The 22,119-nt window shown below is 47.8% G+C and overlaps 1 protein-coding gene across 1 annotated transcript in view; it reads left to right on the plus strand.

Annotated features, from left to right (window-relative positions):
* Positions 1-19,077: 19,077 nt before the first annotated feature.
* Positions 19,078-22,119, plus strand: part of NR2E1 (nuclear receptor subfamily 2 group E member 1) — a gene marked incomplete at both ends in the record, with an annotated part of 13,474 nt that continues 10,432 nt past the window's right edge. The window contains one exon of the mRNA XM_084284774.1: positions 19,078-19,102. Coding sequence (XP_084140900.1) covers positions 19,078-19,102 — 25 coding nt within the window. The remainder of the gene's footprint in view (positions 19,103-22,119) is intronic.

Consider the following 22,119-nt stretch of genomic DNA (forward strand, 5'->3'; position numbering starts at 1 on the left):
TAGCACTTTATCTGGAGACCTCAGTGGCTACACAATGGGTGAGTTAGTTTGTTTCTTAGCCTAAAAGAGAAAAAAGCCCAAAACAGAGCTGTGGGAACACAACGCCTCTCCAGGTCAAATCACAATTCTCTGTGAGCTGTTCAAAGCACAGAGAAAGCCTAACTTGTGGAGTAAACCTTGCTTCGTCTCCCTTTTGATATGAGAAGAAGGACACAGACAAGCTGGGGGTCGCATGGAGTATCCAGGAAGCTCGTCATTTCTTTGCTACTGCTTCTGTGCTGATACTTGCTTTCACTGTAACATATTTTACATCTTGAAATACTAGGTAAAAGCTGAAATATTTTACAGGAGATGCTGAATTATAGGTTATATAAAAATAAAACAACCTACTGCAGTGCTCAAAAATACATAAGAAATAAGGTTGATGCTATGCATCTCAGATTGAAACTTGGTTCTAAAACGTAATATTTTTTTTCTTGGTATTTAACATTTGAACACTTTATGGTAGAGAACTTCATGCTAACATGAAGAATCTTTCTACCAGAATATAAAATGCAAGATTGAGTGCTAGATTTTTCTTTTTGGAGCTTGTTAGTCTCTAATGGCCTGAAACTATGTGTAATTTCTCCTGAAGAAGACCGGTCAATTAAACTATTAGTCATCCAATTATCTTAAAAAAAAAAAAAAATAATAATAATCTTTCTAACACATTTTGTACCATGTGGTGCATAGGATATAGACCTCTAAACATCCCAACAGCTCAATTCCACATTTTTTAAAACCCTCAAACCAAGCCCATAGGCTTCAGGATGTCGGAGGTAGGACAGCACTGCTTTAACGTAAACATCCCAAACTGCAGTCGCCCTTGTCCTTGCCTTCCTCCTCTGGAAAATGATGGATTCCCATGTCCCAGCAGAGCACTGCTTTGATGCTAGGTCACTTTCTTGGTTAAAACTCTGGACGCACTTGCTGTAACTACTGTCCTGGTTCAACACGTAGGGAAAAATATGAAAAGTAAGCTGGTTTCTCCCAGTAGGTTAAAAAATATACATGTTAAAACGGCGGGATTGTCTAACGTTTCACTGGAAATTCTCCATAGCAACACCACTTTGGTACTGTAGGGGAAAAAAAAAAAAAAAAAAAGGGTATAAAAAAATCTGAGGTCTTCAAAAAGGCCCTTCAACTTTGAAGTGAATGTATTCGTGGAGAAATGAAGGGTCTGTTGTGCAGATGGCTGTTTGCTCTCGTTGCTAGAAGCAGCCGGTCGTGGTGCTAGGGGAGAAGGGGAGTCAGATAGCGTATTACCATGCCAAAGCAGCCAGCTCTGCCTATGATGACTGCAATATTAACTCCCAGGGCTTCCTGCGGCTGAGCGGCAGCGGCGGCAGCAAGCAGCGGCAGCGAGTTTCACTTGCCCCCTGCCCCCCACCCCCAAGCTTCCAGGTTCAATAAAGATTACATCATGGACAAAGTATGCCATGTAAGCCTGAGAATCAAAGCCGTCACAATTGGCGGCTGTTTAACTGTAATGTCGCTGAAACACATACTCCCCCTATGCGCGCACACACTTTCCCCCCCTTCACCCCTCCCGTACCCGCCCCGAACCCTCCGCTTCTCCTCCGATTAAGGGTAGTATTATTGGGGAGAGGAAAATCTGATCAAAACTGTCGACCGCCAACTGCCGATTTTCTATGGATTCAATAAAGGCCACCTTAACGATTTCCCTAATTAATGGATGACATCTTTGGCTGGAGGAGAGGCGCTGTATTCTACTCTGCCTTAGTCTTTGTTAACCTTCTAATTAACTTTCGTAGGTCACCCAGGTCTCCCAAACCTAAAAGTGAAGAGAGCCATTGTGCTAGAAGCAGTAAACTTACTTTTTCTGCCTGGGTACTTAAAAGGGAGAACGATTATAGGCAGGGAAAAATAACTCCATTTAAACTCTTTGTGACTGCAGAGAATGCATAGGTCCCTGCCTTAGAAAATAATTGAAACACCTTTTATACCAATATTTGCATGCATAATAAACCAAATTAGCAAATATGCATCTAAATTCAGCTGCAGTTTCAAATTGGCTAGGGATTTGGAGGGGGTTTGGGTCTTTTTTTTCCTTTTTTCTTTTTTTTTTTTTGGAATGTGAACTTCAGTGGGTCAACAAAAGGAATTGGATTTCTTGAGCAAATTGCAACTGCAACAGCTATCAGCTTTTACCCGGCATGATCTCAAGCAAAGAGTCTGGGCTAATAGTACACACACACGTAGTCTAATACTATAATATTAGGCCAGATTAATCCCTGTGGTAAGACCATTGAAGTCAATGGAATTGTATCAGAGATGAATTTGGTTCACTGCCTATTGTGGAATCTAATATGAATTGACCATTGAGCTGGAGGCATCAAAGATGATAAATGCAGCCCTCTTTCAAACAGTCTGATGCAACCAAAAAAAAAGGGCAGGCAGAAGGCATTTAGGATGGGTGGCCTTTTCTTCTGTCTCCAGCTTTCTCAGGGAAATTCTGCCCTCATTCACGCCCATTGACTGAAGTCAATTAAATTATTTTAATAAATTGTAATTAAAATTCACAGTGTACAATGAAAGATTGAAACTTCGTAGCACAATTTGACTAATAAACCTGAAGTTAATTGCTTCTTGAAAGTAAAGATTGAGAGTGCTTCTTTGGCTTATGGGAGATACACGAAATTAATTGTTCTTAGTTTTCTCTACTCAGCACAGGACAACAGAGTAGCGTAGAAGAGAGTAATAATTGCTCTCCAATAAAAATATATGGATGTGCATCCCTGCACAAATATTTGATTGTAAAACCCGTAATCCTGGACAGAATGTACTGAACTGAGCTTAAAATTTACATCAAAAGAAAGAGAGAGAGAGAAAGAGAAAGAGACAGAGAGAGAGAGAGAGGGAAGGAAGGAAGGAAGGAAGGAAGGAAGGAAGGAAGGAAGGAAGGAAGGAAGGAAGAGAGAGAGAGAGAGAGAGAGAGAGAGAGAAGAAAGAAAGAAAGAAAGAAAGAAAGAAAGAAAGAAAGAAAGAAAGAAAGAAAGAAAGAAAGAAAGAAAGAAAGAAAGAAAGAAAGAAAGAATGAATTTGGACAAAATAATAGCTTGGAGAAATTTTTTGATTATCTGAGGAGAAAGCATGTTATAATAATTAAGGGAGGCCCAAAAATCAGGTGGTGTCCAGTCTTATCCATCACTGCCATTGGTTCACAGTGGAAAACGGTCACTTTGATTCATTTTCTCTATCTTTACAGGTGTAGTTTTTCATTGAAATAGCTTCTTTTTAAAAAAAAAAAAAAAAAAAGGCTTTGAACTGATCAGATATGAAAGCTATAGACATGCAAAATGCAGCATGCCACGCCACGGTCTGAGTTTTCAGATAGTCCAATTCTTTTTTTGATGGTTTGATTCTGCCACCATGTGTACATTTTCAAAGAGAATAATTGGCAGGTAAGAAGGTGCCTACTGTTTCCTTGCTCTGTTCTCCAGTCAGGTGGTGCAAGGGTTATCAATCATCCTCCCGAGTGTCCCTTCGATGTCACTGGAACAGCTTGGCCATGGATACATAACTCAGAGGAAACGTGAACTATGCCACCTTTCAAAAAATACCTTCAGTTAAACAAGTCTCCTACGCTTCTGCCTGCAAGGTCCCAAAGGAGATTTAGCATCATTAAGGTCTGGTAGTTGAGGAAAAACAATCAAATGGTGTGTATGGGGTCAGGCTGGAGGAAAGATGAAGCACACCATCCCTCCCTCTGGGCAGCCGGAGGCCTGCTGCTCTGCCTTGCTGTGACTGAGAGCTGTAACCAGGCAATGTTTTACCTGGTTGTTCACAGGACAGACATTTTGGGAGACAAGTGACCCCACATCAACAGCTACGTATTGCTCACTGTAGCTCAATGACTCACAGAGCTGAAAGCACTCAAGGGCCTCAGCATTAGTCTCTGCCTTGGATGGAGTATTTGTACTAAAGCAAGAGGTCTTCCTAGAAGACCGTCATTGTTAATGTTCTCAGGAAAACTGGATTAATTACCAGGCACCAACACAACCCCCCTGTGTGACATGGAGCTGGGTATGCATCTCATCTGACCTTTAATAGCCCTGTGGAGATAACTCCATCTGAGCCTTCAGAGACTGGATCCCTCTTGAGTCAGTGGAAGGAAAGAAGCCATACCACTGCTAGCCCAGAAGTGCCTGCTTTGGACGTCTGATATAGGATGGATGCACTGTGCCCCAGAAGAATTTTTCCTTATTTGATCTATTAAGAGTCCACATACCAAATCTGAACATTTACAGTTACTACCATAAATGTCAGTTTTGTGGTCAGGTGAATCCTACCTTCAGTCTCTCCCTGTTTCTTCTGCTCCCTGTTTGTGTGATGGAGATAATTTCCTTTCTTCTATCCTTTGTACTTTTTGCCCTCTTAAAGAGTAAGGTCCTTAAAGACCATCACTGAGATTCACCTGGCAGGAATTAGAGAGCTACTTTTAGGATGCCTACTAAACGGGTATTTTTAGGATGCAGTTTGTCTCACCTAGAAATCAAAATCTAAAATTGATCTGAGGAATGCATCATTAAAAATGACTTTTTCTCACCATAAAGTGAGACGAAGATAACCAACTCTGCAGTTCAGATTTCTAAAATCAGGTAAGATTAATTTCCTCTATTTGTTTATGCAACACCAAGCACAACAGAGGGCCCTGATGAAAATAGTTTAGATATTTGTAATATTGTTTTAACTGTCTTTGCATCTTAAATAATCCAATGACTAGTTAATTTGGAAAACCTGGTTGATAATCAGTAGAAGAAATCATAAGTCTTATTCCCCAGTAATGAATATAACAGACACTTTAGACCTTGTTATTTCAAACAGAATAAATATTTCCATATATAAATATATATATAAATATAATATATATATATAAATATATAATATTTCCAAAATATAAATATTACACAGCAACCAAGACATTAATTATCTCTCTTCTTGACACAACACATAGGGTTTGCGTGCACCCAGAAGTCAACTTGACTTCTGACTCTCTGATGCTAAGTCATGTTTCACAGTCTTTGAAAGAAGTAGCAGCCAGAGACGGATGCCTCCCTCCAGCTCAGCCTATCCCTTTCTGGAGGAAATCAATTATTTTTGCCAGATAGCCTTGTTAGTGTTAAATTGAATTACTCTCAGTTGTTATCCAGAAACTGCCACACTTTCACAAAAACAACCGTAAAAAGAAGTTAAAGGCAGAGAATGTAAACCAGGGCTCCTGAAATCCATTTAACTTGTCTTCTCACTATGACAAAATTATCTTTTTAAGGTCAAATTGGTAGCAAGGTCCTGAGCACATAGCTCATTTTATCCAACTACCTTGACTGAAGGTGGACCTCAGGAACTGCAAATCTTCTAACTCCAGCGCTATCACCTGGGCTAGGAACTCTACCTTGCTCCCTCCTCAGCCCTGATGGGTGGGATGAGCTGGTTTCCCATCGCAGGAGGCTCATCTGGGCTTTCTCCACAGTCTTAGCTTTTCTTGGAGAAGAAGCTCACAGAGATGTCAGCCTTAGTCGGTTGAAAGTGAGCTCAGTTATAAAAGTGACCGCACACAAAGCAAAGCTGCACGTTAGTTGCGTTTGGTGGTTTCTGCACCAAAAGTGCTTAATTTGCATGAAAAATGAATAAATAAATAAATATTAGTTTCTCTTTCCCTACCTGTCAGCCTGGTCTCTGAGAAGCAGGAGGCTTGATCACTTCTGATCACCTTTGTGTGATCTGCAGCAGTCCTTCACTCTCAGCGACACCCCACTGTCCCCACACTGGGGTTGCACATCTCCCTAACAGGGCTGAGCCCTGCTTGGGGTGAGCACAGCGCCGTCCAGTGCACTGGCATCCTGGCAGGTATTATAGCATCTGCATGTCTGGCAGACATGAAAATCATCTCTACCTTCACCTAATTTATGCCTTACTTACAGCAGAAAATGTAGTACCCAATGCAAAGATCACCTTCACAAGATTTTGATGCAATAAGACTGTTTCTCTTGGAAGCCAAGAGCCATCCACAAAACTCTTGTGATATGAAGAAGCATAACTCATATTCTGTTTTCTCTTCGTGCCCCTGGACGCTGCCAGATCTTTGTGGATGAGCTGGACTAGACCCACAAAGAAGTCTTAAACAAAGTAAGGGTGACCAAGATGCTCGGCACTGTGCAATAGCAGAGATGCAGGGAGAACAAAGGCTTTATCTCTAAAATCAGGTACTTTTAGCGCCTACAAGTTCATATCGGCACCTGTATGTTGATCTTAGGCATCAAAGGGAAAACCAAGAGCACAAGCAAAGTGATTTGCTTAGCCTTAGCAAGAGAGCCGTTTGCTGAATACTGGACTCCCTAGGTAGGGAGCAACTAACACAGGTTCAGGAGGTAGGTCCTTCTGTCCAAGATCAAATCCTGATATCTGAGAAGTTCAGAGGATTCCCAAGTCTCTTACAAAGACAAAAAAGAAAACAAGCAGCCCCAGGTTCTTCCATGGCTACGGAGAGGGTTCAGCAGTGCTACTTAGCTCAAAGGGAAAGAAGGTAAAAATCAGTACATTTGGCAGTACCACCACCGAAAGTAAAGCAATACTGAGTATTAAGCTTGCTCAGATGCTCTCCTCCCTGCTCTACAAGTCAGCACACCAGCGTACCCTGCAGAACAGCGCATCCTTGGCTTCTCAATATCCTGCAGTGGCAAGAGATACCTATACCTATGCCTTTCACAGTTAGAAGCAAGGGAAACGTGTTTCCATGGGACACAAGGAACCTCAGATTTAAAGCTCTTAAATGATTAATTGCTGATATTTCTTTGGACATCAAAAACCAGCCCTGTTTTTTGAACTGGGGCAATTTACACTAGACACCAGCCAGAACACATAGTTTATCAGATACAATATAGTCTCCTTCTGCCTGGGGAAAGATGAGGAGAACAGCACCACTGTTGTTTTATTTGAAGAGTCTCCTTTATATTTCCTGACTACACCAGCTGAGGCAGGACAACTGGTTTTGGAAGTCCTTATGGCCACACCTGAAACTAGATTAATGTGTCAAAATCCTCAGTACATAATAGCATTGCCATCTCCCCAGTTCTCTTTGCCTCACTGTGAACTCTGTTATGTCCACCAACTGTGGTGCCAGTCTCTTTTTTCTCTTTTTCCTTAGCTGCTGCCCTGTGATGTGTTCCTGGCAACCCTTCCTCTTCCTCCTCATTTTTGCTGATTGGGTTTTTCTCGTTGCGCTTGCAGCTTGAGCCCTACTTTCAGAGCTTCAGGCATCAGCTGCCAGCTCAAAAGGTGGTCGCTGACCTCTCTGCATGGCTGTTTCTGCCTTTTAAACCTTGCACGCTTTCCAGTTACCTTTTGGCTGCTGCTCTGATTTCTTCGTCTTGTTTTGTCCTCACATTAGCCCATCAGCCTGATTTTAGGTACACATAGTTCTCCCCTCAGCTTCCCTTGCCCTCCCACACCCACTAACCACTAACTCTGCCAGCCTCCCCACTGCTTCATTTCATCCTTGCACGGGCTCTGGTGAATGTCTTTGGGCCCTTGTGCTCACCCTCTGCATCTTTTCATTTACCTTTGGAAAAAAAATAATCTTTTCTTCACACGCTCCCTGCCAGTGTGCCTTCAGCCTCCTCCCATCCCTACTCACTCTTTGCTTAGCACTTTTCTCCTCCAGACTCACCAGCACACTCTTTCTATGGACCCCCTCTTCCTCTGTTTTCAAATAAGCCTCTGAAGTCCCTGCAAAAACAGCCCTCCCCTACATACCATTATGCCTTTCTCATCTCCTTTACCTCTTATCCTTTCAAATGACGAGTTTACTCCCATTCTCTTGAACTCACCTCTCTGACACTCAGCAGTCTGGTTTTCAGCCACTTCACGCTGCAGGAATTGCTCTCTCCAAAATCACTAATGATGTCCTTCTAGTCAATTCTAACCACCTCTTCTCCAGCCTCTTACCCTTTGATTTTTCCAACACCTTTGACATATCAGACCATTCCTTCCCTTGGATTTCCCCCCAGCTCAGCTGCTCTGCTGAAAATTGTCATCTTTAGTTTTAGGTTAGGTTGGTAGCTGACAGCCAGAAGCATAAGAAGAGGGGCACAATGAAAAGAATAATTCTTTGTATTGTCTTCTGCACACTAATGAAGCTCCTCTTAGGAAGCCATGAAGATTTTAAGACAGAACCCAACAGTAAGGAAAATCCCAGCACAGGATCTCTCTGTTGCCTATAGTCATCAATGCCAGGTGATGCAAAATGTGAGATTTCACCTTTCACATCTTCATAGTTTCCTTGAGAAACATAGTTTCTCATGAGGAGGAAAAAAGGAAGATAATGAAACCAATAATTTGACCTTTCTCAGATCTATTGATTTCATGGTTCTCCCTGTTTACTGATAAAATTAAAAGTAGATTAATTCAGAACTATACATAGGTTATAATACAGACAGAAAGAGAATCAGGCTGGGAAAATAGTGGAGGATTTCCAGTGGTAAGTTAGAACACAGTGCAGAATAAAAGCAAATGCTGTGGCATAGTGAAGGTCACAGTCAAAAGTTCAAGGTTTGGGTTCCTTCTTTCTTTCTTTCTTTCTTTCTTTCTTTCTTTCTTTCTTTCTTTCTTTCTTTCTTTCTTTCTTTCTTTCTTTCTTTCTTTCTTTCTTTCTTTCTTTCTTTCTTTCTTTCTTTCTTTTTGGTTTTGTTTGTTTGTTTGTTTTTTTAAATCCTATAGCTCAGCAATGAAGCCAGAGGCTCTTTTCACATTAGACTGTACTTGCAGAGTTACATGGATAACACAAGCAGATGTTCCTACTGTTTGGCTTTCACTGTACCCATTTCTATAAAGTTAGTTCCACTTGGAAAGTGTGTGGAATAAAACCCATAATCAGTTTACATGGACCTTAAAATATCAGAGGTTCATGCTCATAGCACACGGAGATGTAACACAGGAGAATTAGCATGAACTTCAAATCAAACTGGGAAATTAAAACTGCTGCACTCTGTGCCCTGCTACCCTAGTTTCGTGCTCTGTTTGTCTGCAGCAAAACCAGACGGTAAAACACACTGTGTTTCCTCTTAAAGTTAGAATAAGTTGGAAAAAAAAATGTTTGAAAAAATAAGGGGAAATTAACTTTAACTCTGAGATGCACTGCTCCTTCCGCAGTGTGTCAGAGCAATTAGTGAGCGTCAGATCAAAGGCTCCGCACTGCAGACAAGGGAGAAATAGAACCCAGTGTAAGATGTCCCCTTGCAAGGACAAAATATATGCAAATAAATTGCAGGTAATTAGGAGATCTGATACTATACCACCGCCAGGAGGAGAGGGTCAGCAGTTACGTCTGATAATAGCCTCTTTCTTGTATTTGGGGATCACTTCTTTCCAAAAGAAGAGCTAAATATTGATTAAGTGATATCACAAATACCACAAGATTATCAAAGCAATTACAGGGATTAACTTCCTAAAATGTTCCAGCGCAACCTCAGCCGCAGAAACCGTGCCAACTTGGTAATGGCTATTAACATCTGCATGAACGGGAGTAATCCCCCGGGTTTGTTTTTGTTGTTTTTTGTCTCTCTCAGTCTCTGATCGCTCGTATATATTAAGTAGTTGTTATAAGCACGCGGGATGCAGCCCTGCGGAGCCTTATTCTGCTTTCCCCAGAGGGACCTGCTCTGACTCAGGGCAAGTCCAAGGCCAAGCAAGGCGAACACAAGGCATCTAGTTGTGTTGCTTGCTTTCCCATGAGAACACCATCATTATTAGAACAGGGGAGGAGACCTCGCTGGTCACAGTGCCTCGTATGGATATGTTGACTTCAATCACACCAGCGCGGTCTCATTCCACGACGGCACTGTCTACCTAGGGACTGAAAGTGCTGCACCCACCTTTGACAACAACCTGGAGACATTTATCTCCACTGGAGAAGAGGTCAGGCATAGTCCAGGCTGCTGGGCAACTTCTGATCCCTGGAGACCATGCTCACGTTCGTGCTGATGGGGACGGCTCCCTTCTGCTTCCATTTTTCTCCCCTCACTCTTCTCGTCGGGGGAGAAGCAACTTTAAAGCATGGGAGAGACAGACAGAGAGAGCATGACGCCCTATAATCCAACAAGTCAACTTCCCGAGCTCAAACATGAACTGATTTTTTTTTTTCTTCCCTCGCCTTATAAAAAAGAAATTGACTTTTGTTTGGAGTTTGTGAAAAGTGGGACTCGGGGCCCAGTCAATGGGGCTCCCCGCGGCGCGGGCTGAGTGGAGCCATCTCGAACCAGTCAGCCGCGGCACCAATTAATCCGCTCTTTGTCACAGCCCCGGCCTCAGCAGCAGCGGCAGCAGTAGCAGCAACACATTTGGCCATTGTTCAGACCTTCATGCAACGGGATTTACCCTTTCAAAGAGGCAGTTTTGTCCCAAAGAGTTCGAGCGGAAGTTTCTCACTGACAATTTGCCCCAAATAGATAGATTTGTCAGCAGCAACCTTTAAAAGCAAAAAGCCATGGAAGGAAAAGGGGAGAAAAAGAAGTGTGGGGGGAAGAGCAAGTGCATCCTTGTCCGTCCATCCGTCTGTCCGTCTGTCTGTCTGGGGGTCAGTCCTGAGCAGGTGGGGCGGGCGCGGGGCCTGAGGTACAGCGGGGTGAGGTGGCAATGACGGGGGCTCTCGCTCATAGCAAGGCCGATGTAGCAAGGAAGCTAACAAGCTCCCGGGCTGCCGTATGGCTGCTCTGACTTCTGAAAGCCTTTCAGGGAGCTTCTGTTACGTGGCTTTGTCATGCCTGCTACACAGCACCGTGCCGGGCTGCGAAGGGTTTCCCAGCCTCGGGCTCGCCACTGGCAGACCAGGCATGGTTCCCCACCGCCCTGCCACCAAAACCTACATCTATACCAACACCAGCATTTATTTTTTTTTCGAGGACGGTGCAGCATTTCCCATACACAGGACCCTGAGGCCCATATCTCAGGCAGAAAAAGGTGAAACAAACCCATGGGTATTTCCTGCTGCCACACAAGAGCTGCTGCGCTCCTTAAGGGCAGATCCCCCCTGTGGGCTTCAGGGACTGCTTTCATGAACTGAGGGTCTAATGAGACCTTGCTGAGGGCACAGCAAGCTCTCTCCCCAGCCTGGGCTCCAGCAGACCCAGGGCTATCCACAGCTTCTCCCAGCAGCAAGGAGACAGCCCTGCTCTCACACTGGGGGCAGCACCAGGGAAGGCCTCAACTGAAACATTAGCACCTCTTTACAGCACAAATCTGGCAAAAGTAGAAAAATGTGCCACATCTGTGACTCCACATCCCATCCTGTTTACCCTCTGTGTTGACTAGAAGTTTTGTGTAAGCTCTATGGAGCTGAAACCTTGAGCCCTGCCCTAGGAAAGGCTGGAAGATGTTGTTTAGCTCAATCCATATGTTGTCTACTTTACACAAGAACTATCCCATCACCTAGACCCCAAGCATAGCCTGCCCTGCCCCAGAGGCATCAAAGAAGACAAATTTGCAGGGGAATGAGTAGTTCTGCTGTGCCTGTGTTGTTCATCTTCTGATATTCAGGCAATCCTGGGTTCCCAAACACAGCTGAAGAAACCCGGTTCACTGAAGTAGGTCTGTTGCGGTTATCTGACTAGAAGGAGTGGCATGAGAAAGAGATGCAAGGCAGCTATACAGCCCTACAACTTCGCAGTGAGCTCGGGAAACTCCATTGCTGGGTGACAGGCAGTCCAGCTCTTCTGTCAGACTACTTTGTCTCGCTGTATCTTAAATGGATTTGATCTACGTTACTCAAAGAACCTCATTGTGTGAGCACTGCCCTGCCCACTGGTGTTTATTTGATGGCCTTCCCAAGGCATTTCCTGAAAGGCACAAGGAAAATGAAGGCCAAGTTCAAACTGACATCTAAAATGTCATCAGCCTGCTTTATAACCACCCGGCTCCCCTCAGCCTGCCTACACCTGCTCTTCAAATGGGAAAAGGGTACAGGAGGCTGCAACCTAATCACAAACCAGCCAGAAGCAGGGGTTGTTTGCAATTAGGTTGGGGCAGTTCCAAGCAGATTGGCTTACTGCAAAGCTGAAAATGAAGCATGTTCTAGGTGGCCTTCAGCACAGAAGACAAAGCTCAAAAGACAGTTGCAGATCGGCAGTGTCCTCAGCTGCAGTAGGCAGGTGTAAGACCTAGGACCTTCCCCATCTGCAGGGAAGGTTTAAGAGGCTATAAGACCAGGTAAGTAAGGACAGACACAGCTTACAATGGCACAAGACACTGAGATGTGCTCAAAGCCAAGCTGCACGGTTGCAAATATGTTCAAAGACAGTTTTCTCCAGAAAATCCAGAAGACACAGAAGCCCATGTGGCATCTCACTTTGTTCATATCCAGTTACTGGATATGGCTGAAAATATTCTGAGTGTGTTTACCAAGTGCACAAGTAAAGAGAACAAAGAACCCAGGTCCTCTGTTTATCTGTCAGGTGCTGATTCATTTCAGCCTCATGCCAGCAAAAGCACTAGGTGGACTTGGGCAGCATCAGCCAACACCGGCTGTCAGGACAATACATAGAAAATGTCAATAATTATCAAACAAATGCTCCTGACAACACAAAATTGGTTAATTAGCCATACACTGGATTTTAAAACCATTTTTCAACCAAATCACAGTACTTGGATCTCTCTCAGGATTTCCTGAACGTCATGATCTAATATTCAGTATATTCTCTGCACCTGTAAATTGGCATAAAAGCACTGTTGAGAAATAATCTGCGCACTGGACTTCTGCAGCTTGTAACCAAGTCATCTACCAGAGCTACGCAGCTTTGCTTAACAACGTCAGCTTTACCACAGAGCAGGGTAACTACGAAAAGCAGTTGATGAGAATGCTACTAATTGTTATTACTCTGCAAGCACTGTTCCATGCTGAACTGCCGCCCTTGCCCATCATCTGAATTTTAGATGCTCCGATACTTTGTGCTCTGCATTGTAGCACAATGTTAAGCCACAAAATAAAGCTTTATCCCATAATTCCCAGGAATTACAGGATAAAGTAATGTGTTATTGGATCACATCTCACCAAAGAGATACCTTCTCTCATATCCAGCCACCTGGAATCCCCTGATGCTTCCTTTCAGTGATACTTGCATATCCTTGTACACCTGCAGTAAAATCACATCTGGCAGAATCATATGGGGACACGAGTGAAAATATTTCAAGTTTTTTTAAAGCACTTTGAGCTTGGGATCCCTGCGTCAGTAGTGTGTGATTACCCCACACTGCAGAAAGCAGTGTGAACCACCAAAATAAACTGCAGGTTGAAGTGCATTTTATTTGAGCTGGTGACTGACAGGAGTCTCCAGTTCAGATAGGCTGCCTGCAGCTCCCATTGTTCATGCCAGGTTTTGCAGATCATCTGCACACCAGCAATCCTGCTGAAGCCTATTGAAACACTTCATGTTTCATACGGAGGATGGAAGACTGCAGGATCAGAATCTGTCTCTCAGTGATATATTTTCATTTAACTGCTTTTTCTGTTCAGGTAGAACAAGTGGAAATAGCTGCAGGAGTTAAATCGTTTTACAGATTCATGGCAGAGCTCTGCTTTCTTCTTTTCTAAGAGCTTAGAGTGCTAGATTTCGTTACACACACTTAAATCCCTCATTTATCAAGTTCGCCATCCTGTCCTCAACAATTTCTGATATTTCAAGTGGCAGAAACCCCCAGCTAACCTCATAATGCATCTAGTTAGTTGCAGGGTGACACATACTGTGCTCTTCTCTGTTCGGACTTGCAAGTAATTGCTCTACCTGCAAAGATATTCAGAGACCTATATTTTATGAAGCAAGAGATAGAGCAAGAATGTCTATAAATGTTGTAGATAGTCATAAAACTAGTCATCTCTTCTTAAAAATCTATCTGCACCAACTGACTCAATACATTCAGGCAGCACTGAATGCTGTGTGCTGACTCAATGCTGCATCTGGAAATACTTATTTTTGTTGGTTCTAAAATTGTTTCCCTAAATAGATGCCAGGGATCTGGTCTCCAGCCAATATCAAGAGACATAGCTAAATTGAAGTCAATGGAGCCGAGCCATTATATTGCCAGGTAGAAATATGTCCCTTCTGAAGAACGTTCTTTGCTGCCATTACACAGTGTATTGTGTGATTGCCTCAAAGGTCAGCCTGTTAATAGGCTTCTACAGCAAAATTTGGGAAGCCAATCTACCACAAAAATTATTACAGTCAAAGTGCTATCAATCAGGGTCATAGCTGAGGCAACCCTTTCCTACACACACACACACACACAAGTATTTAGGACTTAACCAGAGATATTCATTTAAAAGATTGGTAAAATGATTTTTAAATGTCACAGCATAGCTCCAAGATGTATTTATTCCTTGTAGTCAGCATTCTTTCATTGACAATTTGCAACTCTTAAAGTACAGACCTGATCTTGTTTCACATTTTCTTTTATTGAGATATTTTTGCCCTCATATTCCGACCCTTAACTAGTTTTTTACTGCTGTGTCTCTGCTGCCTTCAGTATCGATATTGTCTTTTGTGTTCTTGTCAGTAAAACTAAAATGAGGCTGTTTCCCTCTAAATTAGATTGCAGCTGCTGCTACATCATTGGCTTATTACGACACTTTGATTTATATCTAACTAGCAAACTAACAAATAAGTCAAGTTACTAACTAGAGCTGCTTTGTTAAGCACTTGTCTCACATTGTCTAGATGGGATCAGGTACCAATGTAGGCGTATAAGCCAAGCCTGACATATCCCTTTCAAAGGCATATGTGATTAATGGGGCATTTCATTGCTGCAAGTGAACTCAGGCTTGTTCCACCCCTGAATAAAAGTACTGAGAAAAAGTGCAATGACTTAGACACATTCTCTTTTCCAACTGTCTTTCCAAGGTGCAATTTTTCCTGCCATTCTGCGCCAGGCAGCTTTGCAAATACATGCCCATCAGATGCACACGTGGAAACAGAAATATGAAGTCATTGTTTTTCACACAGTCATTGGCTTCTTTAACCAAGCACGCACACACAAGGCAGAAACTCACCCCCGTTTTACCAGCAACTGCAAGGACTGCAGGTCTTCTCTAACTTTCTGCAGGATTGGTAAATCCAGGTCAAGGATGGGCTGAGAGCAGCTCAAGACAAAAATCTACCAGAGGTAGCTGTGGTGAATTCATCAGGACTCCTTGGTAAGTGGCAGCTGAGCACAGGGTGCCGCTGGCTCGGGGCAAGGCACTCCCGGCTGCAGCAGGAACACGTTTGCACTTTACAGAGCGTATATAAACAAGAGGAAATCCCTCTCGTGCCAGGAGGGAGGGAGCGTTTACAGGATGGTCAGTTCATTGGATCATCTTTCTGCTTCTCAGATTTTCACCTCATCTTGTCCCAGAGCACTTTAGGTCAGCCATTCCACGGAGATTCGTTCGCTGAAGGTGAGTTCGTTTTACTGAGATCCAAAGTCTGTCAGATAGGAAAAAATAAGCATCCGAAATGCCGTTTCCATCAATGGCATGGAAAGGACATCTCCAGAAGCACTGCAGCTACCTCTGCAGGGGAGGGAGCTGCACCCCTGGATCTCCCTTAAGGATGGCAAAGGGAGCCTCATGCGACACTTCTTGGGCACTTCCAGGTGTCCTTCAGGAAGGATAAACCCCACCCCAGGTGTGTGAAGCCACCTCAGTCAGTACCACACACACCATGCAGGTAAGGTTTTGCAGCCCGGGGCTCACAGCCAAAGACTTGCTCTCAGCAGGTGAGGAAATGGACAACCACACACACTGGCTGGATGCATCTCAGGTGGTGAAACACAGACGTTGGCAGCACATCCAAACACCATGCCTGGCCTCTTCTGAAGCAGCCTTTTGCAGTGCTGCTGCCTGGCCGTCTGCCTGCTTGTGGGGTATGGCAATGGGTTTGTGGAGGAGCCACAGAACCAGGGACTGACCTAAAAAGAAAGGAGGGAGCTCCCAGCTTCAGAGTGGACTCACAAATCCAGAAGAACAGAACAGAGCGCCTGTTTGCCATGAGCTTGCTGTTGCAATCATCGCAGTGCTCCTTCCTGACACCTGTAGCAGGGAGAGGGAAGTGGGGACAGTTCCTCATGTACCCCAAAGGAGTAGCAGTTCCTTCTCCCAGGATAAAACAGTTCTGTCTTTTCCTGCCTCAACTCCTTTGAAGAAAAAAGGGTATGTCAGAGGTTTGCCAGATCTTACCCAACACTTTCCCCATGGAAAGAAACAGATGAAAACAACATTATCTGTGGACTCTTCTGCTACATTCATAGATGTCTGTCAGCTTAAGTTTTTCCCTCACCTTCTCTTCCTTCTCTTCTCTTCTCTTCTCTTCTCTTCTCTCTTTCTCTTCTCTTCTCTTCTCTTCTCTTCTCTTCTCTTCTCTTCTCTTCTCTTCTCTTCTCTTCTCTTCTCTTCTCTTCTCTTCTCTTCTCTTCTCTTCTCTTCTCTTCTCTTCTCTTCTCTTCTCTTCTCTTCTCTTCTCTTCTCCTTCTCTTCTCTTCCTTCTCTTCCCTTCCTTCCCTTCCCTTCCCTTCCCTTCCCTTCCCTTCCTTCCCTTCCCTTCCCTTCCCTTCCCTCCTTCCCCTTCCCTTCCCTTCCCTTCCCTTCCCCTTCCCTTCCCTTCCCTCCCTTCCCTTCCCTTCCCTTCCCTTCCCTTCCCTTCCCTTCCCTTCCCTTCCCATTTTCCCTTCCCTTCCCATTTTCCCCTTCCCTTCCCATTTCCCCTTCCCCTTCCCTTTACTTTTCCCTTCCCCTTCCCCTTTTCCATTCCTTTATTCACTGACAATTTTTTTGCTCCACATCTGAAGAACAGACAACAGGAGCAAGGGGAAGGCAGAAGCAGTGCCCTTAAGATGGGTGGCACATCAAGATCTTCTTTCTGGTAAGACACCAAGAGAAGGAAAGATGCCTGAGGCTGTGGCACAGCAGCTACAAGTGTCACCAGCACACACAGGCAGCCACAGCCCAGCACCCTGGAGAAATTTTGGGGAAAAGGGAGTACGTGCCACCTCTGCAGAGGGCTGATAGCCATTTCTGCTCCGAGGCATTACGAGGAGGCAGTAACTTCCATTACTGTATTAGCATCTTCTGTATACGTGGGACTGCCTAATAAACAGAAAGCTAAATACGACGGTAAATGCTAAGTGGTAATAATGGCAAAAAAATGGTAATTACTGGGTGCTAAATATAATTCCCTGCCTCGCTGCAGTTGGGCTGCATCTCCAGCGAATGCCCATGGAAACAGCTTTGACCGTGGAGAGCTGGGGCTGGGAGAGCTCTTCTCCGGGCGGGGTTAGAGGAGCTCTGGGCTGAGAGGCAGAGAGTTTGACCTCTTCTTTTTCACCTCGGAGCAGCTCGTGCAGGGGGTGCCCAGGGCCGGGTTTGGGCCCTGCTGCCAATTAACCCGGCTTTGGCCTCCGGGCCCTGCTAATGTGGCCCCCGTCCTCTCCTCCCCTGGTGCTTTGGCCGTCGCCCAAGGAGGTGACCCTTTCCCTGCCTCCTGGAGGAGTGAAAATCCGCCTGCATCTCCCTTTCCTCGCGTTTCTTTGCTTTCTGGGGCCTCCTGGAGCAACTCCCCGGGACGCTGGGACCGCGCTCCCCAGGCTGCTTCCCGGCCTCCTTCCCTCGAGCATGCAGCAGCCGCAGGGAGGAAGACGAGGGTGAAAAAACCCGAGCCAAAGGGCTCCCAAAGGGGGAGGAAGGCTCGGGCACCCCAGCGCTGCGGGGCCAGGCCCTCCTCTTCCTCCTGCCCAGCTCCGCACAGGCAGCAGCCGCGACTTCAGCTCCGGGCACTTCGGGACGTGCAGGGATTTCCCAAACTGGGGCAGGGCAAAACTGTCCCTTGGGGGGGAAAAAAAAAACCCTCCTGCCCTGCTCCCTGCTGCAAGAAGCAGGGGGGGACCTGCAGGATGCTCCCCCGGAGCCCCGCGGCGAGGACCAGGGCGAACCGCGGGGAAACGTAGAAGAAACGGGATCTTTCTCCCTCCTTGCTCTTTTCCTTTTGTCTCTATTTTTTTTCCCTTTCCCTTCATTTATGCTTTTTTTTTTTTTTTTTTAGAGGGGGTCGCTTTTTCTGGCAGCGGGAGCCCAGGGAGAGCGAAGAGGCGGAATGGCCTGAGCAGCCGCCGGGTGCTTTTACTTTTATTTTTATGTTTTTATTTTATTGTATTTTATTATTATTTTTTTGGAGGGGGGGAGCCGCTCGGAGGTTCATTAACATCATTCGCATTTTAACCCCTCTCCGCCGCTCGGTGACGTCAGGCGCCGCCGGGATTTTGGGGGGAAAGCGAGAGGGAAGCGCGGTGGGCGAGGGGCGTCCCCTGCCCTCCCCGGCCGTCCCCTCCCCTCCCCGCCGCCTGTCACAGCCCCTCCGCCGCTATTAGAGAGGGGCCGAAGCCCGCAGCTCCGAAAAGCTCCAAGTCAGCTCCGAGGGGCGCGATGAACTTCTGCAAAGCTTTTCCCTTCGCAGAGCGCTCGCTGTCGGGGAGGCAGCGACAGCCTCCTCCTCTGACGCCTTTTCCCCCCTCGCCTTCTTTCGCCCGGCTCTGATCTCGCTGCTCCGAGGCGCTCGGCGGCTCCCCGCTCCCCATCCTACCTTCCTCCTCCTCCTCCTCCTCCTCCTCCTCCTCCTCCTCCTCCTCCTCCTCATTGTTGTCCTCGCTGCTCTGCCTCCCAGGAGCGCGGTGGAGAGCCCACTCCGCACCCCCCCGCACCCTGCCGGGGTCCCGCGAGCATCTTGTGCCGGGTGGGGGGGGCGGCTCCAACTTTGGCTCGATTTCGTTTCTTTTTTTTTTTTTTTTTTTCTTTTTTTTTTTTTTTTCTTTTTTTATATCTATTTTTCCCCCTTCTTTTTCGCTCCTCGGGAGGAGGACATCGCCGGCGGGCGGCGGGCGAGGATGTGCCGGCCCCCGCAGCACTGAGAAGCCCCGAGGGGAGGCACCTGCCCGCCCTAAACCCGGGGGGGGGGGTCCCGACACTTCGCCCCCGACTCGGCGGCTCTCCGGGGGGCTTCGAGCATGAGCAAGCCGGCGGGATCAACAAGTGGGGTAATAACGCGCCCGAGGCTCCGAGCAGCATCCCCGGGCACGGCCTCTGCAGCCTGGCCCGGGTTGTGGGAGGGGGGGGGTGGGTGTGAAAGGGATAGCGGAGGGGAGGGATTTTTTTTTGGGGGGGAGGGGTGCAGGCTGTGCTTTGGATCCGCACCCCCCGAAATAGCGAAAAGAAAAAAAAAAAATCTTGTAAAATCTTGTATTTGCCTCCCGAGCGGCAACGAATATATAGGATCCCGGCTCCCCCGAAGGAGCCTGGGCTGGGGGCTGCCCCCCAAGACCCCCCCCCAAGGCTCCCCGAGCCCCCCAAGAAGCGGAGCGCGGAGCCGACCCCCCGGCAGCGGCGGCCCCAGGGGCCGGAGGGGGCTGCGGCGGCGGGGAGCGGGCTGCTCGCTCCTGGGGCTCCTGGGGGGAAATTTGGGGTTTTTGGGGCACCACGGAGCTGACCCGAGCCTGCCGTCCCGCGGATTTTTTTTTTTGGAGGGGGGTGATTATTTCTTTAGGGAGTTGCAAACTCCGCTCGCTCACACGCCGCCGAGGGGAGGATTTCGGCGCGGTGCTTTCTGCACACGCCGCTTCCAGCGGCACCAAACGAGCCCTGCGACGGGGAAAGCGGCAAAGAACTTAAAAGTCACATTTCCCTTAATCCCAAATCCATGCGCCTCATAACTGGGGAATTTAAAGCATGAGCAGCCGGCCTCGGCCGCTGTAATCCCGACGGGGCTCGGGGAGCGAGTGGGTAACATGGATGGAGTCAGTGACAAAGGGGGGGGGGAAAACACCCAATCCAATTTAATGTCTGACAAGTGATGGATCGGGACGTTTATTTCCTCTCGGGCAGGCTCCCGGTGTTGCGGAGAGGCGGAAAAAATATATATATTAAAAAAAAAAAATTCCTAATAATAATCCAGGCTGAGCCCGGAGGGGAGCGGAGGAGGCTCCTGCCCCCGCCACCCCAAAGGCCTCCTTCTTGTCCCGACCCGGCTCGGCCTCTGCCTCCCCGCAGGGCCAAAGGAAGGGTTTTGGGGGGATCCTGGGGGGCTCCCCGTGGGCTGCAGATGCCGCTGGGGCCCGGCGAGCCCTCGGGTGGGCTCCGGGGAAGGGGCAGGGGGAGGCCGGGGGGCTGAGCCCCGAAGGAGGGCGCAGCCACCGCCGCGGACATTTTGCGCAGGAGCCCCAGAGGCCGCGGATCCTCCTGCCAGCGTCCTGCTGCTGCTGGATCCCACCCCAAACCCCTTCTGTGTCCCCTCTGTCCCCCAGCCCTCCAGGCCTCTTGGGGACGGGGACACCACAGGCTCTGGGGGGGGGCAGAGTCTGCCTGGGTGGGCAGCGAGACCCCATCCCGCCGCCCCCCGAGCCCAGCCTAACTTCTTTCAACAGCCTCTGATGGTAATTACAGTAATCGGGGCTGCCATATATCCTTTAAGCAATTATGACACACACACAGGGGGAAGAAAAAAAAAAAATAAAAAAAAAAAAAGAGCCCCCGGGGACCCCCCGTCGGGGAGGGGATGTGCAAAACGCTTTCCCAGCCGAACAGAAATCCCATTGCCTCGGCGCTGGGCTTCTGGGATGAAGCCGTACCTGGCGCTTATAGGTTTATCTCATCATCCCATGTCAGGCTGATATTCTCTTCCCACCCTCCCCGGCTCTTTTCATTCGTATTTGGCCCTGCCCGAAAGTTTTCTTCTAAAAACCTCGGCGCGGCGGGACGGGATGGATGGGACGGGTGGGGTGGGGTGGGATTGGATGGGATGGGACGGGATGGGATGGGATGGGATGGGATGGGATGGGATGGGATGGGATGGGATGGGATGGGATGGGGGTGGCTCCGCTGCCGTGTCCCCCCTCTCCTGCCCTCCTTCCTCCCGGCGCTCCGACGGCCGCGGTGAGCTGGGTTTTGGTGCGGTTTTTATGGCTGTGGCTGCCTAAATCCTATAGCGGAGCATCCGCGGTACCTATAGGCGCGCAGATAACGCAAGCGCGTTTCATTTTGTTTTATTTTCTTAAATTTTAAGGGCTTCCCAGGCTTAAAAAGCCGCTCGGGGAAGGGCTGCCAAACCCAGCCGCCTTCGGGGTTCCCACGGCGGGCCGGGGGCGGGCGCTGGGGCCGGCTGGTGACGGGCTGGGCACGGGGATGCTCCGCTGCCTGTGCAGTCCCCGGGGCTTCCCCCCACCCCCAGCCTGCCCCTCCTCCTCCTCCTCCTCCTCCTCCTCCTCCTCCTCCTCCTCCTCCTCCTTTGTGTGTGTGTGTGTGTGTGTGTGCGCGGGACCGTCTCCCGAGGATGCCGAGGGCCGGCGGGAGGGAAGTCGAGCATTTTTCTCCTCCCCCCCACCCCCCCCCACCCCGTTGGCATTGTGCGATTATCCGAATTCCCATGCTACACTTTTTGACGGGTCACTGGTGCCCCAATAGGCAGGTGGCAAGGAGGGCTTGTAATTACAACACTCCCAGGAGGCCGTGCCTTGGCCCCAGCCCTCCCCACGGGCTCCTACCTGCGGCTCCAAAGCTCGCGGGCAGCGGGCGGGGTGGGAGGGGGGTCCGGGGGTTGCCCCCGTTATTAATTGCGTAAAAAAAAAAAAAAAAAAAAAAAAAAAAGTTTTCTATTCTTTAACCTCTCCCCCCGCCGCCCCCCCCTGCCGCCCGCAGTCCCTAACCTAATCCCCGGCCCTCTAGCCTAGCTGTGTATAGCAGCTGTCGGGTCTCATTTAGGGGAGAAGCTGGCAGCTTGTGCTCATTGGAGGCAGTCAAACGAGTTTCAATGGGCAAAATCATTAAGTTAACACTTTATCTAATGTCCCTATTGTCCGCCGGCAGGCATTGTCTTAGAGCCCCAGCGCAGACGTCTGAAAGCATCCCGGGCTCCCAAAGGCTCCAGGGAGCCCCCGGAGCCCCCCGGCCCGCAGCCAGACCCCCGGCGCAGCGCCCAAAAAAGGGGGGACGGCATCGGAGGGGGCTGGAGAGGAGAGGAGAGAGGAGAGGAGAGGGAGAGGAGAGGAGAGGAGAGG

Source organism: Netta rufina (assembly GCF_964035555.1).
Source record: "Netta rufina genome assembly, chromosome: 3".
Taxonomy (NCBI): domain Eukaryota; kingdom Metazoa; phylum Chordata; class Aves; order Anseriformes; family Anatidae; genus Netta; species Netta rufina.